Source organism: Penicillium crustosum (genome assembly GCF_028827405.1).
Source record: "Penicillium crustosum strain IBT 35664 chromosome Unknown utg000003l_segment0_segment0, whole genome shotgun sequence".
Classification (NCBI taxonomy): domain Eukaryota; kingdom Fungi; phylum Ascomycota; class Eurotiomycetes; order Eurotiales; family Aspergillaceae; genus Penicillium; species Penicillium crustosum.
The window spans coordinates 5,107,686-5,129,293 of NW_026623124.1; the positions used below are offsets into that span (position 1 = coordinate 5,107,686).

At 47.1% G+C, this 21,608-nt stretch overlaps 8 protein-coding genes across 8 annotated transcripts; 4 read left to right on the forward strand and 4 right to left on the reverse strand.

Annotated features, from left to right (window-relative positions):
- Window positions 1–599: 599 nt before the first annotated feature.
- On the reverse strand, window positions 600–2,293 carry N7487_009040 (MFS transporter; the record flags this gene model as incomplete). The annotated part of the gene is made up of 4 exons (XM_056876770.1): window positions 600–893; window positions 1,019–1,378; window positions 1,437–1,838; window positions 1,976–2,293. The coding sequence occupies 4 exons, from the start codon at window positions 2,291–2,293 to the stop codon at window positions 600–602; spliced, it is 1,374 nt and encodes a 457-aa protein (XP_056728958.1).
- Window positions 2,294–2,847: 554 nt separating this feature from the next.
- Window positions 2,848–4,562, forward strand: N7487_009041 (glycoside hydrolase family 43 protein; the record flags this gene model as incomplete). Its single annotated transcript, XM_056876771.1, has 4 exons — window positions 2,848–3,249; window positions 3,303–3,759; window positions 3,807–3,980; window positions 4,030–4,562. The coding sequence occupies 4 exons, from the start codon at window positions 2,848–2,850 to the stop codon at window positions 4,560–4,562; spliced, it is 1,566 nt and encodes a 521-aa protein (XP_056728959.1).
- Window positions 4,563–5,047: 485 nt separating this feature from the next.
- Window positions 5,048–5,971, forward strand: N7487_009042 (DUF3425 domain-containing protein; the record flags this gene model as incomplete). The annotated part of the gene is made up of 2 exons (XM_056876772.1): window positions 5,048–5,195; window positions 5,244–5,971. 2 exons carry the CDS (start codon window positions 5,048–5,050, stop codon window positions 5,969–5,971), a joined length of 876 nt encoding a protein of 291 aa, XP_056728960.1.
- Window positions 5,972–6,670: 699 nt separating this feature from the next.
- On the reverse strand, window positions 6,671–7,018 carry N7487_009043 (uncharacterized protein; the record flags this gene model as incomplete). Its single annotated transcript, XM_056876773.1, has 2 exons — window positions 6,671–6,866; window positions 6,927–7,018. 2 exons carry the CDS (start codon window positions 7,016–7,018, stop codon window positions 6,671–6,673), a joined length of 288 nt encoding a protein of 95 aa, XP_056728961.1.
- A 1,245-nt stretch (window positions 7,019–8,263) lies between these two features.
- Window positions 8,264–8,467, forward strand: N7487_009044 (uncharacterized protein; the record flags this gene model as incomplete). Its single annotated transcript, XM_056876774.1, has 1 exon — window positions 8,264–8,467. One exon carries the CDS (start codon window positions 8,264–8,266, stop codon window positions 8,465–8,467), a length of 204 nt encoding a protein of 67 aa, XP_056728962.1.
- Window positions 8,468–8,557: 90 nt separating this feature from the next.
- On the forward strand, window positions 8,558–9,046 carry N7487_009045 (terpenoid synthase; the record flags this gene model as incomplete). Its single annotated transcript, XM_056876775.1, has 1 exon — window positions 8,558–9,046. One exon carries the CDS (start codon window positions 8,558–8,560, stop codon window positions 9,044–9,046), a length of 489 nt encoding a protein of 162 aa, XP_056728963.1.
- Window positions 9,047–9,662: 616 nt separating this feature from the next.
- Window positions 9,663–10,249, reverse strand: N7487_009046 (uncharacterized protein; the record flags this gene model as incomplete). Its single annotated transcript, XM_056876776.1, has 2 exons — window positions 9,663–10,064; window positions 10,121–10,249. The coding sequence occupies 2 exons, from the start codon at window positions 10,247–10,249 to the stop codon at window positions 9,663–9,665; spliced, it is 531 nt and encodes a 176-aa protein (XP_056728964.1).
- Window positions 10,250–11,302: 1,053 nt separating this feature from the next.
- Window positions 11,303–19,178, reverse strand: N7487_009047 (uncharacterized protein; the record flags this gene model as incomplete). The annotated part of the gene is given in 15 exon segments (XM_056876777.1): window positions 11,303–11,571; window positions 11,629–11,989; window positions 12,064–12,365; window positions 12,419–12,569; window positions 12,624–12,794; window positions 12,851–13,982; window positions 14,028–14,069; window positions 14,123–15,727; window positions 15,742–16,337; window positions 16,397–16,841; window positions 16,889–17,713; window positions 17,772–18,253; window positions 18,300–18,528; window positions 18,582–18,757; window positions 18,816–19,178. The coding sequence occupies 15 exon segments, from the start codon at window positions 19,176–19,178 to the stop codon at window positions 11,303–11,305; spliced, it is 7,149 nt and encodes a 2,382-aa protein (XP_056728965.1).
- Window positions 19,179–21,608: the final 2,430 nt, after the last annotated feature.

The window sequence follows — 21,608 nt, forward strand, 5'->3', positions numbered from 1 at the left end:
GCTGACTAAGTGGGGAATGGCGGAGGGCCGGGGAACTTCCAAATTCGGAAGTTTCCAATTCCCGAGGTTGACTGCCTTTTACACCTGTTAAGACCCTCTTTGGAGTATACATGTAAATGGATGGATTATGGAGTCCTCCATACACAATTTCTTAATTACCGATCATTCATCCCTTCACAGGAGTCAGCCCCGCACATCTTTATCATGGACTAATTTTGATATGGGGAAGCGGGGAGAACATACTCCGTACACATTTCGGTTTGACGGCTTTCACGGCTGAACCAGTCCCGAAATCAGCTGACCCCGATTATCGGGTCAGAGAGTGATGAGATCACCCGCGATCGGAATACATATAACCCTAGAAATGTTCTGGGAAATGACCTCGGTTTGGAGGTGTTAAAACTTGTAAACCATACCCCCAGTCATGTGGTCAGATTGTTAAGATGAAAAACAAAAGGCTCACGTGAAACTGAGTACAACATTGCATACGGGATGAGCGAAAAGTCCGAGATAAATAATCGGATCTGATAACAAAAAAAAAACAAAAGTTCCCGAATGATTCTCACATGTCAACATGTGAGAGATTTCCAAGGTTTGATTTAGTCGTTGTGACTGACCTTGGCCACCCGCGGCAATCCCAGCCACGTGATGAGAATGGCACCAGATAGGGCGATGATAAATGGCTGTAGCACTTTCACTCCCTTGGCTTGTGCAAGCACACCAACTGCAAAAGGGAGGATTGCCGCCCCGCTACCCCCAAAGGCTGCGACAAACCCTATTGAGGTGACATGTAGGTGCCGAGGAAGAAGCTTGGTAACGATGACAACTGCCCCGGGGAAAAGGGGTCCAAGGAAGAAGCCTTGCAGAGACACTGCCACAGCTGACGCATAGAACTGGGGCACAAGCCATAGAATCAAAGCAAATCCTATAGAGCACACTATATATACCTGGTGAAAATCAGTCTGGCTCCACTGCAAATAAAAGAAAAAGAATCCCCCCCTAAAAGCGTGATGCTCACCGAAATTGCAACTTTCTCGCCCACCCGGGGTGTCACAAACCCCAAAATTACCCGTCCAACTGTGATACCCAACCAGAATCCAGTGGCCGTCATACCGCTAGCAAAAGCACTACCTTGCCGAACTCGGATCATAAAAGTAACAATCCACCCTCCCAGCGCGACCTCTACTCCCACGTATCCCAGTAGGAACAATGCGCAGAGCCAGGTTACCCGGGCGGCGGGGCGTTTGAAGAGTGCATCTCTCAAGCCACCTTTTTTGTTCTCGTCCGAAGATGGTACGTTGGATGCGCGGAAATCGGCGGCGGTTGATTTCCAGAAGCATGCGCCAGAAACTGCCAATTCGATGGCCGCACATGCGATCTGAGCATTAACTCGTGGTCAATACCTGTCAGAAACCTTCCAAGGTCCAAGCACTTACCATGACATAATAAAAGTAATACCACGGCAGACCCCCCTTAGCAATCATCGACGTTGCGACCAACGGACTTATAACTGCACCAGCTCCATAGATCCCATGCAATACTCCCAGCACCTGATTTGCATTAGCCATGTTACCAATCCACGCATTCCATGCAGCATCCTCTAGGCCATTTCCCAACCCTGCAAAGATGAATGCCACCACTAATACCGGATAGGGTGGATGAACGCAGTTGATAATATAGGCAATGAGATGGCACGCTGGCCCGATAATGGCCACACCACGTTGACCGAATGTATAGTGGATGCGGTGATTGAGAAAAGCGGCGACTGTATAGCCTACTAGAGGCGACAAGAAAACGAGAGACACAACCGTGTACGATAGATGGTAGTATGATTCTAGCTGTATGCTAGATGAGACAGATTGTTGTTAACTGCAGGGGTTTCATCTTACATATGGAATTAGAGCCTGCGAATAGTCAACAGATATCCCGCAACATTGGGATCAAAATGTGCTCCTTTGGAGCCATATCAACTTACACCATAGGCTGCGTCATTAGCACCCATGACTAGGAATGACCAGAATGTTGCAAAGGTTCGATGGATATTGACGTGAGGCTGGTTCCATTTCTCCAATAACGGAAAGCTTTCAGGACCCAAAGGTGAACCTGTACCTGACTGGCTATGAGGCAAAGCCTCGAGAGCGATGAGATTCGAATCGCGCGTTTTTTGAATCACACGTGTAGTTGCCATAGCGTGTAATTCAGTGCGGTGCCAATTCTGTTTGCAAGTAGAACCATCAACAGCAATGACAGCCCAAAAATCCGTTCTTTCCTTGGCGTGGGGGTCAACCCGCATGATTGCCAGATTGAGATGAGGGGATGGTGACGTCCCCCACATTGCTTCGGCAGAAAATCGGGTGAGGATGATAGTTATCCACCTTGAACGGGGTATTAGACGCCTTGCCCAGTTTGTGTTTTGCTCGGATACTTGTGCTTGTTATATTTATGCGCTGAGACGTCATGGACCGAGAGAGATTCTGTATTGGTAGATAAACTCCCTGAGTTGTTGTGAAGGACTGTGTACTTAATTATATATGAAAATTGGATTTAGATCAATGAATAACGTCCGTGATCGCTTAGGATTTTATCGAGTGCATCCAGCCCAATAACTGATATGTATTGGATTCGGCAATTCCACGAAGAAAGTATTGTATCTTTGATTAAAAGATCTCGTATATACTAATATATCGTGGTTTACCACCAGCACTCCATTTGAAAGACCTGCCCCGGCAATACGAACTTGGGCCACATTTTGGATCCTACGGGTGTTGTTTTTCCACCAATCGGAGTATATACATTCATATATAAGCCCACTTAAAAGCGCTGTCAACTTGGTATATTTTAACAGGAATGAGTTACAATAATCCCATCATACCGGGGTTTAATCCCGACCCGTCGATTGTTCGTGTCGATAAAGACTTTTTCTTGGTCACCTCCACCTTTGAATATTTCCCTGGAGCTCCTATCTACCACAGCCGGGATTTGATTCAGTGGAAATTGATCGGTCATGCGTTGACACGTCCGAGCCAGCTTCAAATCCATACACCGGAACCCGGGGGAGGTGTTTGGGCAACCACAATCCGTTACCACAAAGGGGTTTACTATATCATTGCCGCGAGCTTTCAGCGTTATCGTCCTCAACAGGATGACCGAGTTTGGCCACAGGGATTTTATGTCAAAACAACCGATATATGGAATGAGACGACATGGTCTGATCCAATCTATTTTGATCAAGTTGGCTTTGACCAAGATGTGAGCTTTGACCACCCCCTTAAAAGACTTGCGGGAATGACAGTTGAATACAGCTTTTTTGGGATGACGATGGAACTGTGTATTTATCGTCCACTTACAGAAAGATTCAGCCAACTATTGGCGCTAAGCTGAAGGATTTTGCGATTCATATTTGTACTGTTGACCTGGCCACCGGGAATTCTACGTCAGCGCCTAAAATGATCCGCGAATCTTCTTCCGGTGTTGCTGAGGGGTCACGTATCTTCAAACGCGGTCGTTATTGGTATTTGTTCACAGCAGAAGGCGGTACTGAAAGTGGCCATAGCGAATGGGTGAACCGCAGTGAGGTCAGTCCATTAGGGCCGTGGGAGCTCGGGCCAAATAACCCGCTCTGGCGCAACGGCGTTGAAGACGAAGTGCAAAACACGGGACATGCCGATCTGGTTGAGGACACCAAGGGCCAATGGTGGGCAGTTGTTCTCGGTGTTCGTCCTTCAAGAAAGGGAGATACGTGGGAAGACTCAGTGCTAGGTATGGCGACTCAAAGTATTGGTCGGTTATTATACTAATCTTCCCAGGCCGAGAGACATTCCTAGTCCCCTTGGAATGGAAAGACGACTGGCCCGTGATCAATGGAGGACATAAAATCACTCTCAACTCCCATGGACCTGGTCTTTATGAATTTAATACACCGGTTTCCTGGAGAGATGAATTTTCGGACCCGCAAATGCAAGTTGGATGGTATCGAAAAAGTGAGCCCCAAAGAAATAAACTGCCTGAGCCCACCTGACCAGAAAATAGATACGCCCTTCGTAAATGACTACTCACTTACTGAGCGCCCCAACTACCTTCGCCTCCATGGTGGGCCTTATAACCTTTCAGTGCCGGCCAGTCCAACCATGTTTCTTCGCAAGCAAACTCACCTCGTCTGCAGGTGGGAGACAAGGCTCTCCTTTCAGCCGACAGTAGGTGAAACGGAGGCTGGCACTGTGGTGTGGTTAAATTATTTTACATATAGCAGTATCGGTATCAGGAAGGATAGCAAGGGCCGCTTCATTCGTTTTCGGCCATCAGAGGGCGATATCGTGGAGCGTAGATTGGGCACAGACACTGCTGTTACTCTCACAGTTGATTGTGGTAGCGAGTATCGATTTGGGTATCTTGAGGGGACAGAATCTGACATCCACTGGATTGGGTCGGTTTCTAATAGTGCTGCTACGGCAGCACCTCCAGTTGGGGCCAACTTTACTGGCATGATGCTGGGTCTATATGCATTTGGAGAGCGCCAGCGATGCCTAGCCCCGGCTGATTTTTCGTATGCAGAGTTTAGATAAATCAATGATGATGCGATGTTATTTTTGTGAGCTACATATGTTGAAGGGTCTCTACAATGTAGGGGCCTAGAAGTGTGGAGGGAGAGAGTTGATTTCTATGGAGGGGTGCTCTGCCGACTACCCTGAGGGGTTGATGCCTGGATTCTCAGGCACCCAAACGACATAGTTAACTATAGTTATTCGCAAAGATTTGAAATGCACAGAACGTTGATACATACTTATAGATCTTCCAATATTTCATTCATCTGTAAAGCATACATCCAATTTGTACTTTGTATGTATGCAAGAATCCATTATTGCACTCTAGGGCTGCTATGACCATTTCGTAATATGGGAACATCATATCTTAACTCCGTGAGTAACTCCGATCGCCAAGCAATCCGATTGGATTCTTCCTCAACATGGGGTGGCGGACTGGCACCTTGAAAACTGTTGTCCCATAAGCAAGGCGTGACACCCGTTGACCCTCGCGCTGATAAGTCAGAATGACAGAAACCTCGAAAATTGACCATATAATCTCCATCCCTGATGTCAGATCTGATGACGCCGAGCAAGGGACAGACAACTGGTCTGAATTGAGTGACCCGACCGAACGCCGTCGGCGACAGAACCGCATAAACCAGAGGGCCTACCGTATGTCACTTTCGCTACACTTTGTTGAGGAGAGCTAATCTTTACCAGGGAAGCGCAAGCGACTGCTATCAACCAAAGACATCCAGCCCAAGAGCCTAAATGTAGTACCATCCGCTCGTTCGACCGTTACCGTCCAGTCACAAGATCGTTCTTCCCAAGACAATCCGAGACTCAACTTCTGCTACAACGCCGAATCTTTACAAAATATTTTAGAGAGATTCGCCAAGTCAGCGTTTGAAAGTTATGCGCGAGGAGACCCGACCGCCGATCATCTTATGACGCTAACGAAAGTGAACGTGTTCCGTGCATTCGCCCAGAACCTGCGATTAATCGGCTGGTCGGAGTACTGGATGGACCACGACGCCATTTCACCGTTCAATACAATTATGCCACCAAGTCCCCCTGGCCTGGGCAATAGCAGCCCCAACAGCCTCATTCCGACCAACCTGCAGCCTACTCGAATTCAAAAATCGATACACCATCACCCGTGGTTAGACTTCTTTCCCTTACCTAAGATGCGCGATAATCTCATCGAAGCGGGGGATGATTGGGATGACGAGCAACTCTGTAACGACATCATGGGTTTCTGGGGTGAGTCAACAATGGATGCCGGACTGCTAGTTTGGGGAGAACCTTGGGACGTGCAGAACTGGGAGGTGACTGAGCCATTTCTGAAGAAATGGCAATGGGTTGTTCGAGGGTGTCCTGAATTGATGAACGCAACAAATAGTTGGCGTGCTCGTCGAGGGGAGAAACTAATATTCCGCTATATTTAAATCAAATGTTGTACGAAGTACATGAAACTTCCACTTCCGAAATCAAGCGTTTTCCCGCATTCCTCTGCTGTCTAGATTTATATAAGATGAAATATGTGAAGCAAAATGCCGAAAGCAACCAATAATCATTGGACCTGCAGATCGTGACATGTGTCAGATAACCCCGGAAGGATGGACCTCCGGATTGCTCATACCGGAGATACACTTGTATTTAGGGGATATGCTCTTTCTGTTGCTCTTTAGGGATTGGCAATATGATAAATGGCTAAGTCATTTAACGTGCAAGCGCAAACCACTAGCTCGCATAAGATGATTCCACCATATTCAAGGGCTGATGGCCCCAAACATCCCCGGGGTGTGTGTGTGGCTTTGAAGGAATCTGGGACTACTCTGCCGCAGAGACGGTCGAGCTCTCGTGACATTTAATCACGTTCTTCTCTCGCGGGTGATCCACACTCAAAGGTCGTTTAATAAATTTATTGTATTCATGTTGGATGATTCCATTCACATTATCCAAATTGAAATACTGTGACAAGACTCGCAATACATGTGACCCATGAACACGTATCGCGTTAACTCATTACTTAAAATACAGTTTCTCCTTTCGAACCCATATTTCCAGCCATTCTTTGACCGAGGCACCGGATTTAGACAGTTGATCCATGCATATGTTCCGCACATAGTCACATCGGACTACCTTCATCGCATTGCGAATATTGCGGGCGACGGAGATTCCAAGGCCCCAGTCTCCCAATGTCCGTCAGGTGCATCTAATGCTAGCACGATAGGGTATGTCATCTTGCGGTTGTGCAAGTCTTCGGCCACAGAGCCCTTCATTTTTGCATACTCCGAAGAATAAACATTCTTGCAGCCATTTTGGAGCTGCGAATGCCAACTATACAAATGTCAAACCTGAATCGTTATGAATTAATTCCTGGGGAAGGGACCCACTTACGCAACCCTAGTTGATGTCTCATCCATAGAATCATTCTCTAGGACAATGTGGCCCAGTAAACTGAATAAGGAGCCGGTTTCGGGAGAGGCCATTCTTCGATATGCTGCAACTCTGTCCGCGGTAGCGATAATCGTAAGGGCATTCCAATATAGTTATTCTCTCTAGATTCTTCCATCCGACTAGGTGGGAAAGCCTTCTCTTATTCCATTTCCATCATTTGTGTCATCAAATTCACTAAAGGCTTTTCTCGTAGCATTATTTTCCACCCTACACGCATGACATGAAGGAGAAGTGAAAGAAACCTGGAAGAAGGAACAAAGGGGCAAAACAATCAAAGTAGGAGTACTATAATCTGAAAATAGGGCCAAGGAAATGATATATGGGACAGGCTAGGAGCCGGTCTTCGTCATATATTTGCAATTACTAGAACCGAAAATTTTGGTGTGCGTATCTGAAATATTGTTGTTAAATATCATTGCTGAACAACCAATGTCTTTTTACCGACATCCTTACCATATCGGCAACTCATTTTCGACCCTTATCAGGTCCTACTATGGTAGTGCAAGTCTCCAAAATTGGCAACGTACAGACCGAAGATACAGTTTGGTTCAGTATTCATAGAAGATTAATTACATCTACCAAGGCGCTAGTTAGGCAAAATGGGTAACACCGCATCTCGTGTAGCACATCCCGATAGAGTATTGTGGGATTTTTACCTAGAGGATAATAGGGTGTATCACGAAGAGTTTCAAAAATTCCTAACAAAATCTGGGCTCTATATGATGTTCTGATGTTATTATTTGAGGAAAGGGAAAACAAAGCGTTGGCAAAACTTGTGTTACTATACTATGTAGGGTTAGACCTGTATCTACATTACTATAATCGTACAGGCCATATAGATATGCCACTAGAACTAGGGATCTATAGAGTAGTATATATCAAATAAAGCAAGGAAACTACACTTATGCATCCCATTCTGCAAAGGGATTGTCGTACAGAAGTGAAGAAACCTGCTTGTTGAAAGCAAGCTAGGTACAACGCCCGAGGGGTATTTTGATGACCACTATCTCACTACAACGACATATAAGGGCAGAGCAACGTCCGTTACTCCTATTGTAGAGTAAAAAATATTATACCTTTCTTTTCCTCCCGCGTTTGATCCCAAACGACAATGACGAACAATAACACTAACGCCACGACTATCGATATCTCAAATTTCCAAGGATGAATATATACAAATCGTCGATAGGCTCTTGCGAAATTTCAGGTTTCAAATATCTCCCAGTGAAGATGGAAATCTTGAGAACTTCATTTTTACAAAGTTTCTGGAACAAGAAATGGATGAAAGGAAGGCAGCTATATTGGCGAAGCAGGGATCTCTAGTCGCTCGGCAGTTTTATCCATTCCAAAGCCAAGAGGTTCGGCGTGTTACTGGTGTATACGCAGGATATTTCTTTGCCATCGATGATATTTGCTCGGGCGAAGGCGATTTGCAGAAATTTCGTCGCAGCCTCATCGAGGGTCTTCCGCAGAGCAAATAGTTCGAAGGCTGTGCGAAACTCTTAAGAGGCTTGGACACACACTACTTGGAGTTTTTTTCAGATAAGGTAATTACTGGCCTAATTAACCACATGAGCTCCACCGCATTGGAGCACGAAACGACCGGAAAGTTCCTTCACCTTCGGAAGTCTCCGAACTTTGCTCAATACTTCAGGTCCATGACAGGAAATGCGGAGGCTTTTGTGTACTTCATTGTACCTAGAGAAATTTGTTCCGGGTACAATGAAACTATGACTCAGTTCATCCAAGCTGTACCAGAGCTGATTGATTTTACCAACAAAGTGAACGACATTCTTTCATTTTACAAGGAGTCAATCGTATCTTCGGAAAGGAATGGCTACGTTTACCACCGAGCACAGGCAAGCCAGAGCACCATATCGGAATGCCTCAGCAGCTTAGTGGATGAAATCCTTGAGAGCATCCACAATATCGAAGCTACTTTAACAAGTCAGCCGGATTTATTCAAAGTTGTCAACGGCTTCATTCGGGGTTATATTGCATTCCATGTGATTGAGCCTCGTTATAGAATTGGTGAACTGGCAGTACCTTGCTTGAAGTAAGAAACCAATCTTACACATTGTCCTGTAGCTCTACTAAGTAACACTGTTTTAGAAATGGTCTTTCTTGACTTGAATATTCTGCAATGATACTGCGTTGGTCTAGATTGCAACGTGGGCCCTCGGAGAAGACTGCCGTTGATTCATCGAGTCCTCTACATATCCTTATCATTAGGTTTCCGGTTTAATATATATGATATGCGTGCAAGGTTCTGATTTACCTAGAGAAGGTCTACGGGCACCCTTTTTAGTAAATGCTATATAGTTAGGGGGACCAACTATCCCACCCGGCGCGCGGGCTTATAAGGCACATAATATGATGTAAGGGGGGTACTTAGGGAATTGGGAAATACTGATGAAAGGTATACTGAAATAATACAGAACTGATAGCTGCTTCGTTTTACCGTATTACGGTACTTATAGCTCTATGGGTCAAACAAATAGCCTTTAGAAGGTGCAATTTAGTACAAGGATACTTGGAGTATCGTTCGATTATTGATATAAATATATGTTAGCATCATGGCAAGTTTGCGTTCAAAATGGGTAGGGGCGCCCGCCCATCTGCCACATCTACAAGCGGCCATATACCCAACTATTCAAAGACATACATGACCCAAAATCACAAGGAACGGCGCTTGATCCATCGAGAGTGAAGGGAGTTGTTTCTGCGCGCTTGATAAGTAGCCTGGTTGCCCTTGCTATACCTGCGATCAAATGCCCAGACGGCCTGGAAGCAATGCGTATCCACCTGAGCCTTCTGGTTGTTGGCCTGGGCGTTGTATGCGCTGTTGGCTGGGAAGAGACCGATGATGTTGTAGAAGTAGGCCTTGTAAGGTGTCAGCATCTCATCGATCATCTCCTCAGGTGGTAGCGAAGAGTTAATTAGGGAACTCACGTCAACGGCAGTTTGCAAGATGCGAATTCCAAAGGGAACGTTATTCTTGGTTGTTTCGTTGATCGATTTCAGCTGGGCTGCGCTGCTCGATACGGCGTCCATGAGCTCAAGAAGAGATTGTACAAACTAGTGTAATTAAGTATAAATGACTTCGATTGTGTTCTTTTTTGTCATCAACCTACATTTGAGTATCCCTCATAGACCTCCTGCTCGTCCGCTTGATCGGTAATTATCGGTGTGTTTGTCATAAAGTTTACGTCTGTTAGAATCACCGCTACCATTGTATCCATCTTAGTGTAGATATCCTGCATTTTTAATATAAGTTGTTATTCATGGACCTAAAAAGAAAACCGACTTACCGGAATAGGACCAGCGTCCGCGGTGGAATTGATTTCCAATATGAGATCCTTGACAGCGAATCCTTGCAGAGCAAGTTCATTGAGAGAGTTGGCAATTTCACCCGAGGTTAAAGCAGCGACGGCCCAGTGCGTGTACAGGCAGAGGGCCACGGCGTAGAAAAAAGGCAGTGCATCGGATGAGAATGAGAGATAGGTAGATGCACAGAAAGTATGAAATAAAGGAATGGAATGGAATAAAGGAATGGAATAAAGGAATGGAATAAAGGAATGGAATAAAAGAATGGAATAAAAGAATGGAATGAGTGGAATAAAAGAATGAATGAACGTGGTGTCGTGAAAAGAGTGACAGGAGTAACAAGTCAAGGAGAGGGAATTTCCAAAACAAAATGGACCACAATAACATATATAATAGTAATAGTAATAATAATAATAATATATCCCTTGTTAGTTGTCAGCTCGGAAATAATCAGTTCCCCTGACTAAGCCTAAAATGGACTCTCCCACGATGTACTCCGTATTCCGTACGCTGTCCCTGTCAGCCTAGTCCCATGTGTCCCCATGTTAGCGTGGGGCTGTACCTTTGTTGTTCCGCGCTTTGATTTTCGCTTTGATTTTCGCTTTGATTTTCGCTTTGATTTTTGCGTGATGGGGATGCGCCCATGACAGAAAAATTAAATCGAATGGGAAATGGTTTCAAGGTATACCGTAAAGATTGATGAATTTGATGGACTGGTTGCATTTCTATTAAGCATCACATGAACACGATGAAGTTTGGATACCTACGGAACTTGTAAACCAGTATGTAGTTTTTTTGATACACTATATACATATCCAAAACATATGGGGAGCGACCTTTACAAAGTCTATCGCCCCCCGGTAAACATAACCCCGCTATAATATAATTAATGCCCTAGTCACAATACCTACCCCGCACAATATCAAGTGGATGCAAAAAAGAAAAGAAAATGAAATGAAAGAAAATGCCAGTCAAGGCTCGAACAATACTCATGGTTTCGAGAGTTGTTCCTTGCGGAAGAAGAAGATGCAGAGCACATTGATCGATACCATGAAGAGCAGACATACCCAGAAATCTGCCTTTCCTAAACCGGCAGCAATGCCAGCGGAGAAATCAGGGAATACATCACCAGGGCCTAACTTATCCGGTGCTGTCGCGCGGGCGAGGATGGTGGCGATAGAACCGACCACTTGCGCGGCTAGGAGAGTGAAGGTGACATGGAATCGGGTCATTGTGTGGAGGAGGATCATTCCAAACCCTGTAGTGGCATGAATCAGTTTGTGTCACTTTTTATTTGCGGAAAGAGGAAACTTACCGACACCCTGAAGGGAATCTAGAACCCCTAGCCAGAGCCATAGTGATCTACCAAGGAGAGCCCCGGCGACAGGACCACCGGCCCAGGGGATGTATGTGCCTATGTTGGAGGTTGCCCACAGGATCTGAGCCCATCGGGGAGCACCAAGACCGACGGCAAAGATAGGGATGAACCAGGCGTGTCTCTTGGAAAAGACGTGGAAAACCCAGAGAGCTGCCGCCCAGACAACAATGAAAAAGAATAGGACAAGGAGGACAATTTGCCACACCTGTGCGTGCTTGCTGGACCAGAGATACAGCCAGTTTCGTCCGTACGGTGCCGATAGCCAGTAGTTTGATATGAACACCATGTAGAAAAACCACTGCAAAAAACGAAAAAAAAACAAAAAAACATCAGAATTAAAATCACTTTGAGGGAGGGTTGGAAGAGACGTACAAGAATGATGCGACGGCGGAAGAGCGATAAGTAGAATGTCGGCACTTGACCTGGCGCTTGCCTATAATATGCAGGAAGTCCAAAGAAGACCAGGGCTCCCAACAGCCACAGAAGACAGGCGAGTCCGAGTCCGATCCCGAGCAAAGCGCCTGGATCGGTCATCGCAAGGCTGAATTGCGTGCTACCCTTTTGATTGAGAGTTGCCATCCAGCTACCCCAGTACCAGAGGAAACTAATGAACAGCTGCTGAGTGCCTTGGATGACGGTGGCTCTATAAATCCAAGACCTCAGAGGTGCTCCACCTGAGAAAGAAAGTCAGATATGTTCTATAATTCCCTAAAGGGTGGCTGCGTACCTTCATCTCCAAAGTTGAGGGCAAAGAAAATCGAGCCACTCGAAGATGCAAAAGAATACAAGCCAGTTCCCACATTTTGTAGCCATGTCTGACTTGTGCTGTTGTGGATGGGACCGGCAAGGCCGACAAACAGAAAGGCAAACCCGTATATCTGCGGGTAGTTAGTTTGCAACCTCGTAAGTTAGATGTAGGAACTTGAACGTACAAGGAAAGGAATCGTCAGCACATAGACTGAGGGGACTAGCCGGAAGACCATCCACCATATGATTGAAGAGGCAAGATAGATGGATGCCAGAATGTATAGCTTTTCGGCCGTCTGTCCAACTTCACCATTAAGTAGTGTGATCTGGTACGAATTCAAAGCGAGAATTTGGCCCTAACAGAATGTTGTTAGCAAGTGCAATGAATGTTTTTGTTAGGGTTCCAGCTCACAATAGCGAGGAAGATCGAGTACACAGGCCAATCACCCAGCTTCATCAACATGAAACGTTTCAACCCAGTGGGGGCGACATAGTCATCTGGGAGAAGGAACTGCCCGGCATTTGGACCTGCACCTGGACCAGTAATTGGCGGGGTCTCCGATCGACTAGTTTCATGAACCTTGAAGCGAAAGACAGATGGAGCGGGAGACGGCAAGGGGGACTTGCCCAGTTTGACATCGCGGTATCGATTGAACCAGTCTTTTTCACTCTTCTCGAGAAACTCCTCGATGCAGAGCTGGTCTTCGGAGTTCTTGCCATTCAAGTCCGCAAGCCTTTTCTCAAACTTATCCGCATACTCGTTATTCGCGTCCGTGAAAAATGGATCAACTTTCTGGAGGTTGTAGGGCTGTTTCTCCTTTGTTATATCATCGACACTGACCAGACTCATCATGGACGCCCTTGCATCTCTTCGACCCATGAGACCATCTTCTGATCCCGCACTGGGAACTGGTGTACTGGCACCGGATCGAGCAAAATAGGCACTAGGGGTCCCAAATGGCGATAGACGAAGAGTTCCGTCTTCTTGGATGCCCCCAGATATAGGCTCCAGATCTTCTCCATCGCTCACTGTGGAGTAAACGATTCGCGAGTCTGCCAGAGGGTTGGCGGGTAAGGGTCTGTTTCTTGGGTCGGTGTCAGGATCGGCTTCATTATCAGACATGTTAAGGCTAAAAGACAGATTTGTCGGCGAGAAGACGTGGTCATGGCCTGGTCGAGGTCCAGGCGGCCTAATATCAGCCGTAATGGGGCTGCTCGGCGGGACAGATCCGGTGGAGCTGCGTGATCGGCTATGTTCGCGGCTGTTGTTTGAGCTAGACGAGACTGTGCGAATATTTTCTGGGACCAGAGTGCTGCCACGGGAAATCCTCCATGAATTGCGATCGTGGCGTTTGGAGTACTTTGCGTGTTTTTCGATTGAGGTAGTTTGTAAGATTTCCAGATCCTCAACCCACTGTGCTACGGGGAAGCGCTGCTTGCCGGATCGTGCACGCATGAGTGCTCGTGTCTCTTGAGACGATTTCAGTGCGTCATTGATGGCCATCTTGAACTGTTGGATGAGATGTTTTGTTGTCATAGATTCACTAGAATGGGTTAGTGTGAACATATGGCGAGAGAAGGAAACTCACATTGTGTACCACCATCCTGGCATCTGCCCAAGGCCACCAACACTAAGAAAATATACGTGAGCATAGGTGCTAGGTATAAGTTAGGTTAGACTTACCGTGATCCCACACCCAACGCTCCTTTCCGCCCGAATTCCACAGCCACCAGGCCGAACGGTTCATCACGCGAAGGGATTAACGCAAATTCAGCGCCACTAAAAATGAAGGGTGGTAGTGCAGTGAACTCAGGCTTAGAATAAACACGCCCAGCGTAAAGTTCTGTGAGTCGATTCAGTTTCAATGCGGCAAACCTTCCATAGAGATCGATGACTGGACCAATGCATATCAACTGGACCTTCGGGTGAGCGTCTAGAATGGACGGGAAGATGTCTGCAATCAGATCAATGCCCTTTTGCATCGACCAACGACCGACAAAAACAAACAGTTGGGCCTCCGGGTCAACTTTGAGCCCCGCCCATTCTTGCGCTTGTTTCTTGAGCGTGGCACGACTAGCTTCAAACTCTGCGTCGATGATCACTTCTTGGAGATTGCTGTTTACGGTGTGATCCAAGTCGGCAATGTCAGATGGATCAGGATTGGGCAGCGCTCCAATATTCTTAAGGCCCCAGAAAATAGGATATCTGGCATACGATCTCTTGCCATACTTCTTGGAGACACCAACAGCGCCAAATCCGTTCTGGTGGATTTTCAGATAGCTGGCAGCTGCATGAAGAAGGTTAAAAACCTCACCGAATTGTACATACTTCTTCACCAATGCATGGTCAAGGTTATAGACACTGCAAACCTCTTGACTTTGGTGTGGGGTTTGCATTGGCCAGAGTCCTTGGAATTCAGCATTGTGTAAAGACAGACAGCATGGAATCGTGCGAGGTAGAAGATAGAGGGGCGCAGCGGCGCCATGGTAATCATTGATATGATAGAGGTCGATAGCCGGAAATCTCCTGACAGCTTCAGCGATACATTGATTCCAAGTAGAATAGAATATAGCTGAATCCAGGTCATCCATACGGGCAGGGTACGGCTCTGATTTAGACTGAGCCCGGAACACAGGAGCGTCCAACAAGACGTACGTGATGTTTTGCAGCCGATGATACTGAACATCCACTTGGTAGTTATTTCCAAGAACGGTGATAACCATCGGCTCACCGGGCTCGTCCTTAGGGTAGTCAACTCCTCCGACACAAGGGACTACCCATATGAGGTCCTGCTGGGTCAGGTTTTTCCCCATCAGCTGGGCCATTACACCAAGACCACCGATCTTGATCTTGATACCCCAATCCTCAATGTCGTATTCCATGGTTGCAATGAGCACCGTTCGTCGGGGAGTGTTTACCGTGGCACCGACGACGCCTGCACTTTCAGTTGAGAATGGGCCCACATCGGTGAGAGCAAGTCCGGGATTGGGCTCCCTGTCATTAGACCGATGAGCCACCTTTTGAAAGACGCCCACGAGTGGAGCAAAGCTTGATCTTTTCTCGGTGACACCTATTTGGTTGAACTTGACCTGGTAAAAGGCCTTCAGGTAAATAAAAACCGCACCCACAGCGGTGGCGACAGGCACAATCGCTAGAACGATAAAGATGGCCAGCTGAACCCACCTGGACCCTGTCGGTGTAGCGTAGACCTTGAGATTACTGTCACCGACGGACAGCTTGAAGGAAAGATAAGGCGAAGGGGGTGGGATGGTGACGTTGAAGACATTGCTCAGCAGGGTGACTGGGGGACCTGATCCAGGACATTATCTCCATCGATGTCTCCAAATACCTGGGTTTGATCGGGCAGGCCATCTTTATTTAATCCCCAGGCGTTGAATGCAACCTGCACGGGCCATTCGCCCATGAAGTGAATTTCCCACAGACCAGTGACATTGCTGAGCGCCATTTGGTTGGAATAGCCAGCGTCATATCCAAATTGGTTGAACTCGCCTTCGATGAAAAGGTTTGGGAATCGACGCGGGGGCTTGTATGCCCATTGCGTGTCTCCATGTTGCCAGTGAGCACTACTTCCAGTCAACTTGCTCCAGTATTGGGCAAGGATGTGTTCTCCATCCCAGGCCTGCTTCGCAGTGCCGGTCCAGTTCTTGCCGGGGATCGATGTGTTGAAGCCGGTATATGTCATCCAGGCACTGAATGTAGCTCCAAAGTCCAGCGAGTATCGCCACATGTCTGCACCAGGAGCCTGTGGCATTACTGATAGAGGCTCGGTCACAGACGACGGGTCGTCGAACAGTAGTGTTCTACTGTAGTTGGCCAACTGCGGCCACACTATCGGGTTGTTAATCTCTCCGATACGGAAAAGAAAGTGGTCGACCGACTGCTCAATTCAATTAGTATCTTGACTTTCTCCACTTGTATAATGAAGAATTTACTCACCCCGGTGGATCGATTTCCATCAGCTGTGGTCACATTGCTAAGTGTCACTCTGTGAACCCCCGGAAAGACATTGCCCAAATCTATCTCATAGCTGAAAACGCTAGTGAGTGCTCCCGGCCATGTGACAACATCAGTCTCTTCAATTGATTTACAGGATACCGATGTCGTGTCAAGCTGCGGGCTCTTGTCGTCAAGCGCTTTAGATGTGATCGTCAGCGAGTTGGTGATATCCCCGCAATCCATTTCTTGGGAGAATTCGAAGCCAATTCGCACCGTCTCCCCGCTTGTTCCCTGGGGCACGAGTCGGGCGTCATGTCCGGGAGAGAAGCGTGTTATGTATGGTGAAGGCTGTACAAATTTGCCTTTCGGAACAAAAGCTTTGAATCCCCAGGCCGGCATGGTAAGGTTTGGATAACAGCCGTTAGGAACGTCAGATCCATCGAACCTACTCATTGTCAGTAAGAGGAACCAATTTTATAATAGAAATCATACCCAAGAATAGTCGAGCTATTAGCCAGCGTGAATTCTTCGAACGGTGGGAACAGATTTTTGACTGTTGTTCCCGTGGGAAATGGCGAGATCAGAGCTTCTTTACTGCTGCAGTTGAATTGGTGTTCAACTGTTTTGTTATTATTAGAATACACCATCCAGACGCTCTGATTTCCTTGGCCTTGGCCATCGAAATTTTGCGCATCCGCAAAGCGCGATCTCATGACACTCCAAATGCCAGTCTCGGTCGGTGTGCCATCACTGCCTGGAAGGTAGATGTCGAAGGTCTGGTTAGACAATTGTTGCAGGTACCAGCCATCATTGAGAGTAGGATAGTTTTGACGCATCTCAAACATCATCTTAATGAGACCTCGGACTGGGTGAGAGGGATCCCGGTGATCGAGACTGACGGAATCATCCGCACATCCGGTCAGGGAGCGATCGAGCGGGAAATCGACGTATTTCGATGACCCCAGCTTGTAGCATCCGTGCAGCTGCCATGCCTGAGCAGATGACATTGGTCCGCGACCGAAGACATAGTTATCAGCCTGGTTGTCCAGTACGTAGAAATCCTGTTCCTCGCCCCAGGAGAGGATGGGAATCCCAGGCATGAGCAACGAAGCGACGTACAGACCCAGATTCTGCTTTTGGGTGCCGTTTTTGATCCCTGGCCACCTGAAAACGTCCTGGTTCGTGACACCAAACAGGTGACGAGGGTCAAATTTACCGGTGTTTGTGTTGACCATATCGTTGGTCTCCACAAGACCATTCCAAGTCTCCACAAAGTTGACTGGCGGGTCACCTTCGGCAGTGTAGATGCCGTCTAGACTGAATGGCACGATGTTAGCTTGGGTAAACACAAAATGATGCAGGGGGAGAAACTAACCCCAGAAACCGACTCAGAGCACGATACAACGTGTAGTGGAAGGCCGCCCCGTCCAACGCGGACCTCTCCGCAGGTCTCAAGAAGAGATCCTCATCTGACTTGTCTGTCTTATTTGTCATCATAAAAGCTTCCGTCAAATTGGAGATGGTCTGATTCGTCTGGTGACCGCGACCGATATAAAGCGAGCCAAAAGAGTTTCCTGCCACAATCTCTCCGGGGATGTAGAAATTGTCCTTTCCCACCTCCCTCGCGCAATCCCGCATATATTCGGACCATTCTCCAAGAGAGTCAAGCGTGACTTGTAGAGCCTTATCAACGCGGACTCCATCGATATCAAGCATGGCGATGGCTAGGCACGAAAAGTGTTTTATCTTGGCTAGCACGTCCGGTCGCCATCCGCGTAGACGATCCTGCACAAATGCGAATTTCGAGATCTGCCCTTCCCACTCAGTGTAGTTTCCGAAGGCGGCAATTTCTCCATACTGTCGAGGTCAGTCATGCTTAATTTCGAAAGGCAGGAAATGTTACCTGATCAAATTCACTATTCCGACATGAAGGACCAAGTGTTGTAGTGGTCAAACCGGTCCCATCATCATCCCAGAACCGAGGATACTCCCAGGGACATTCACTCTCAACTTCATTTCCAGGCTGGAAGTCCCAGTATCGACGGTCGTATTTCCATACATAGTCGTACTCGTTCGGATTCATCGGCGCGGACTTGTTCAAGAAACCCTGGAAACCAACAAGATCCCCCATTCTAACCACAATCAGCAGACGACATCGCAGGTGGCACGTATGGACATAACATACGTTGCAAATGTATTATCAAAAAGAACGTAAATCCCCCGCCGATGCGCCTCGGATATCATTGTGCGCCAGTCCTCGATTGTACCAAAGTGATGGTCTAGCAGGGTCAGGTCAAGCGGGGAGTATCCATCTGCTGCCCAGGGGAAGTTGATATATGGTGTTCCGGCGAGATAGACGCCCTGAGTATGGTTAATATATTTTTCTCAACCAGTCTACCTCCTAAAGCACTAGACGCACCTTGATTCCCATCCCCTGAAGATAATCAAAAGTGTCAACCAACCCAAGAACGTCGCCTCCATGGCGGAACTCATTGGAGGTCAGGATGTGTTCCCACTGTGTGCCATTTGCATTATCGTTACTCGGATCGCCATTTACGAACCTGTCGAGGAAGATCGTGTAAAAGGGGAATCGCCAGTTCTCTGGCGAGGGGTTGTATGTGTGGCCATCCCACCGACCCGAGTAGTCGAGGGGGTGTGTCGCAGTCTGGTTTTGATTGAGATTCCAGTCCACTTCCTCCGGAAGATATGGCAGGGATTTTGCAATACGTATGAATATTGCACCAACGACAAGGTAATGAGTGATGGAAGTGAGTAACTCCATTCCGGATAGTGAATGCCACTATGGTGACATTCACAGAACACGTTGTTCAAGCCTCGACTGCAAAAGAACAACGACAGGGTGCATACCAGGAAGAAAGGTATAACTCATAGAAGCAGAGATGCTGAACGATTCATAGGGTGCAGATACGCAGGAGAATCATGTGAAAGATAATAATGAATACGTGAGCCGGCCAGGCTAATGCAATAATTGATTCAGAGCGCGAGAAACCAATCACTGTTTTGTAAACCTGCATAGACACATGAATCAAGCGAACGGCTGGAGATCCGAGCCAGCTTTGCTGTACAGCCTCAACCCACAGCAAAAGCATATCAATATTTACGCTAAGCGGGTGAGCGGTCCTAATTTTGGACGATCGATCTCACGCTTACATACGCCCTATATGGTAGGACTTGGCATATGTCAGGTTCTAGACCCAAGCCTGACAGATCATGTCTCATAGAAATGGAGACGATCTGACATGCATCGGTGTAGCACCTTCGAAGTGTTGTTGTCTACTCTGTACACGGCTGACCGAGTATACGAAGTGGGTCATTGTTCGATAGCTTATATGGTGGAGAACCATTCATACGTGTTTGCTGCCAAGCTACTCCATTCCATATACGAGTTTTCAGGACTAGTGCTGCCCAAAGTGAATCATTGATCGCAAAAGTGTAAATAATTCTAAGTCGGGTATCCCGCTTGATACAAGATAGAACACGTCATACCCGACACAGGAAGACTGACCTATGAGAAAGGGTGAGAGGTGGATACAATATGTATGTATGATATGATATGATAAGGCTGTGGCTTGTTGCGTCTCGTTCCTGTCTCGTATTTCTTTTTTTTTTGAGTTTTGTTCACGGTCACTCCGTCCTTGCTGCTAGGGATGTACGGTATGGCGAAATTGATAGTCGGCAATTTATCGACTTGGTTGATTTGGCTTGGCTGAACCTACTAATAAATTAAGGGCCAAAAGCTTTAAATGGTGAGCGGGAGCGCTTCTCCTTACCTGACCCCACTGATGGTTTCCAGACCCAAATAGAAAAACAAATCCCAGCGATCAGGTTGAGATCATCCATGTGGACCCGATCAATAAATCTCGCGGAACGACAGGGAAAGGAGAGAGTATAGGGGAACGGGAAATTCCCAACAGATTTTTTTGCAAAATCGGGCTAGATTGCAGCCAACAATGCGGCTCTTCTACTCCGTACTCAGAGGCTAGCCCATCAAATAAACCTTAGAAGGACAATCGTTAACCATCAGGCCCCCTGTCTGCTGTGTCGGAAGCCATCCCGAGGTCTGTGCGCTCGGTTGGGATGAGTTGGCTCAGATGCGCGGGATTGTCAGGATTGTCAGGATCAGCAAAGCCTGCCGATCGGGCCGACAGATTACATTACCGGAAACACCAGGAACAGATCATATCCATGTACAGTCATGTTGCATGAGTATTTGCACCCCAGTACTTCCGTCACTTCACCGCTATTCTATACCGCCTACCTATTCCTACTAGTATACTACGCGACTACGCGCAGCGCGCAGTATACTAGTATTATACAGGCTATTACCCCCTCTTCTTCCTATTTTTTTTTACCTTTCTAACTCTTTCTCTATACTCTACTACTATGGCCCGTGGCCCAGAGCTTCCACCGCACGTTCGCGAGCGTATATGTGAGCTAAAACGCTCAGCAAAATGGGGTGCTAAACGTATTCAAAAGCACGCGTACCCTCATATCCCTCTTTCAACTATTCATTACACCTTACGCCAGGAAACAAAGCGCTCCCATGGTATCTCAATGCCTCGCCTTGGTGGTCCAAGGAAGCTTACTGAAGAGGACCGAGATCGTGTGTATGATGCTATTCAGTCCCGTCCTGATATTACGCGTGAGGATCTACTTGCTGAGGTCGATTATAAGGTTAAAGCGCACTCAATCTGGCGTTTAACCCACGAAATGGGCCTTCGAAAATGGCGGAAGATGAATCGACCCTATCTTACGCCTATTCACGCTGCAAAACGTCTTAATTGGGCCCTTACCTATCGCCACTTTACACCTGAGGACTGGAAAAGGGTCTTTTGGTCGGATGAGACTACAGTTGAACGTGGACAAGGTGCTCGGAAGGAGTGGACTTTTATTCCTCCTAAAGATCAGCTTCAAAATCGGAATTCCGGTATTCAAATGACACTCTCGAAAGGGAAGCAGTCAAAACAGATGTTTTGGGCCTGTTTCTCAGGTGCTCCACGGAAAACTGGCCTTATTCCTCTATACGGAGATCCAAATGCAGAGCGGAAGGGTATTACAAAAGAGGTTATTTATAGTCTCTACCGTGGTATCCTTCCTACCTTACTTGCAAATGAAGATGCTATCTTCCAACATGATAACGCACCTACACACACTGCGTATATAGTTCAAGAACTACTACGCGAGATAGGTG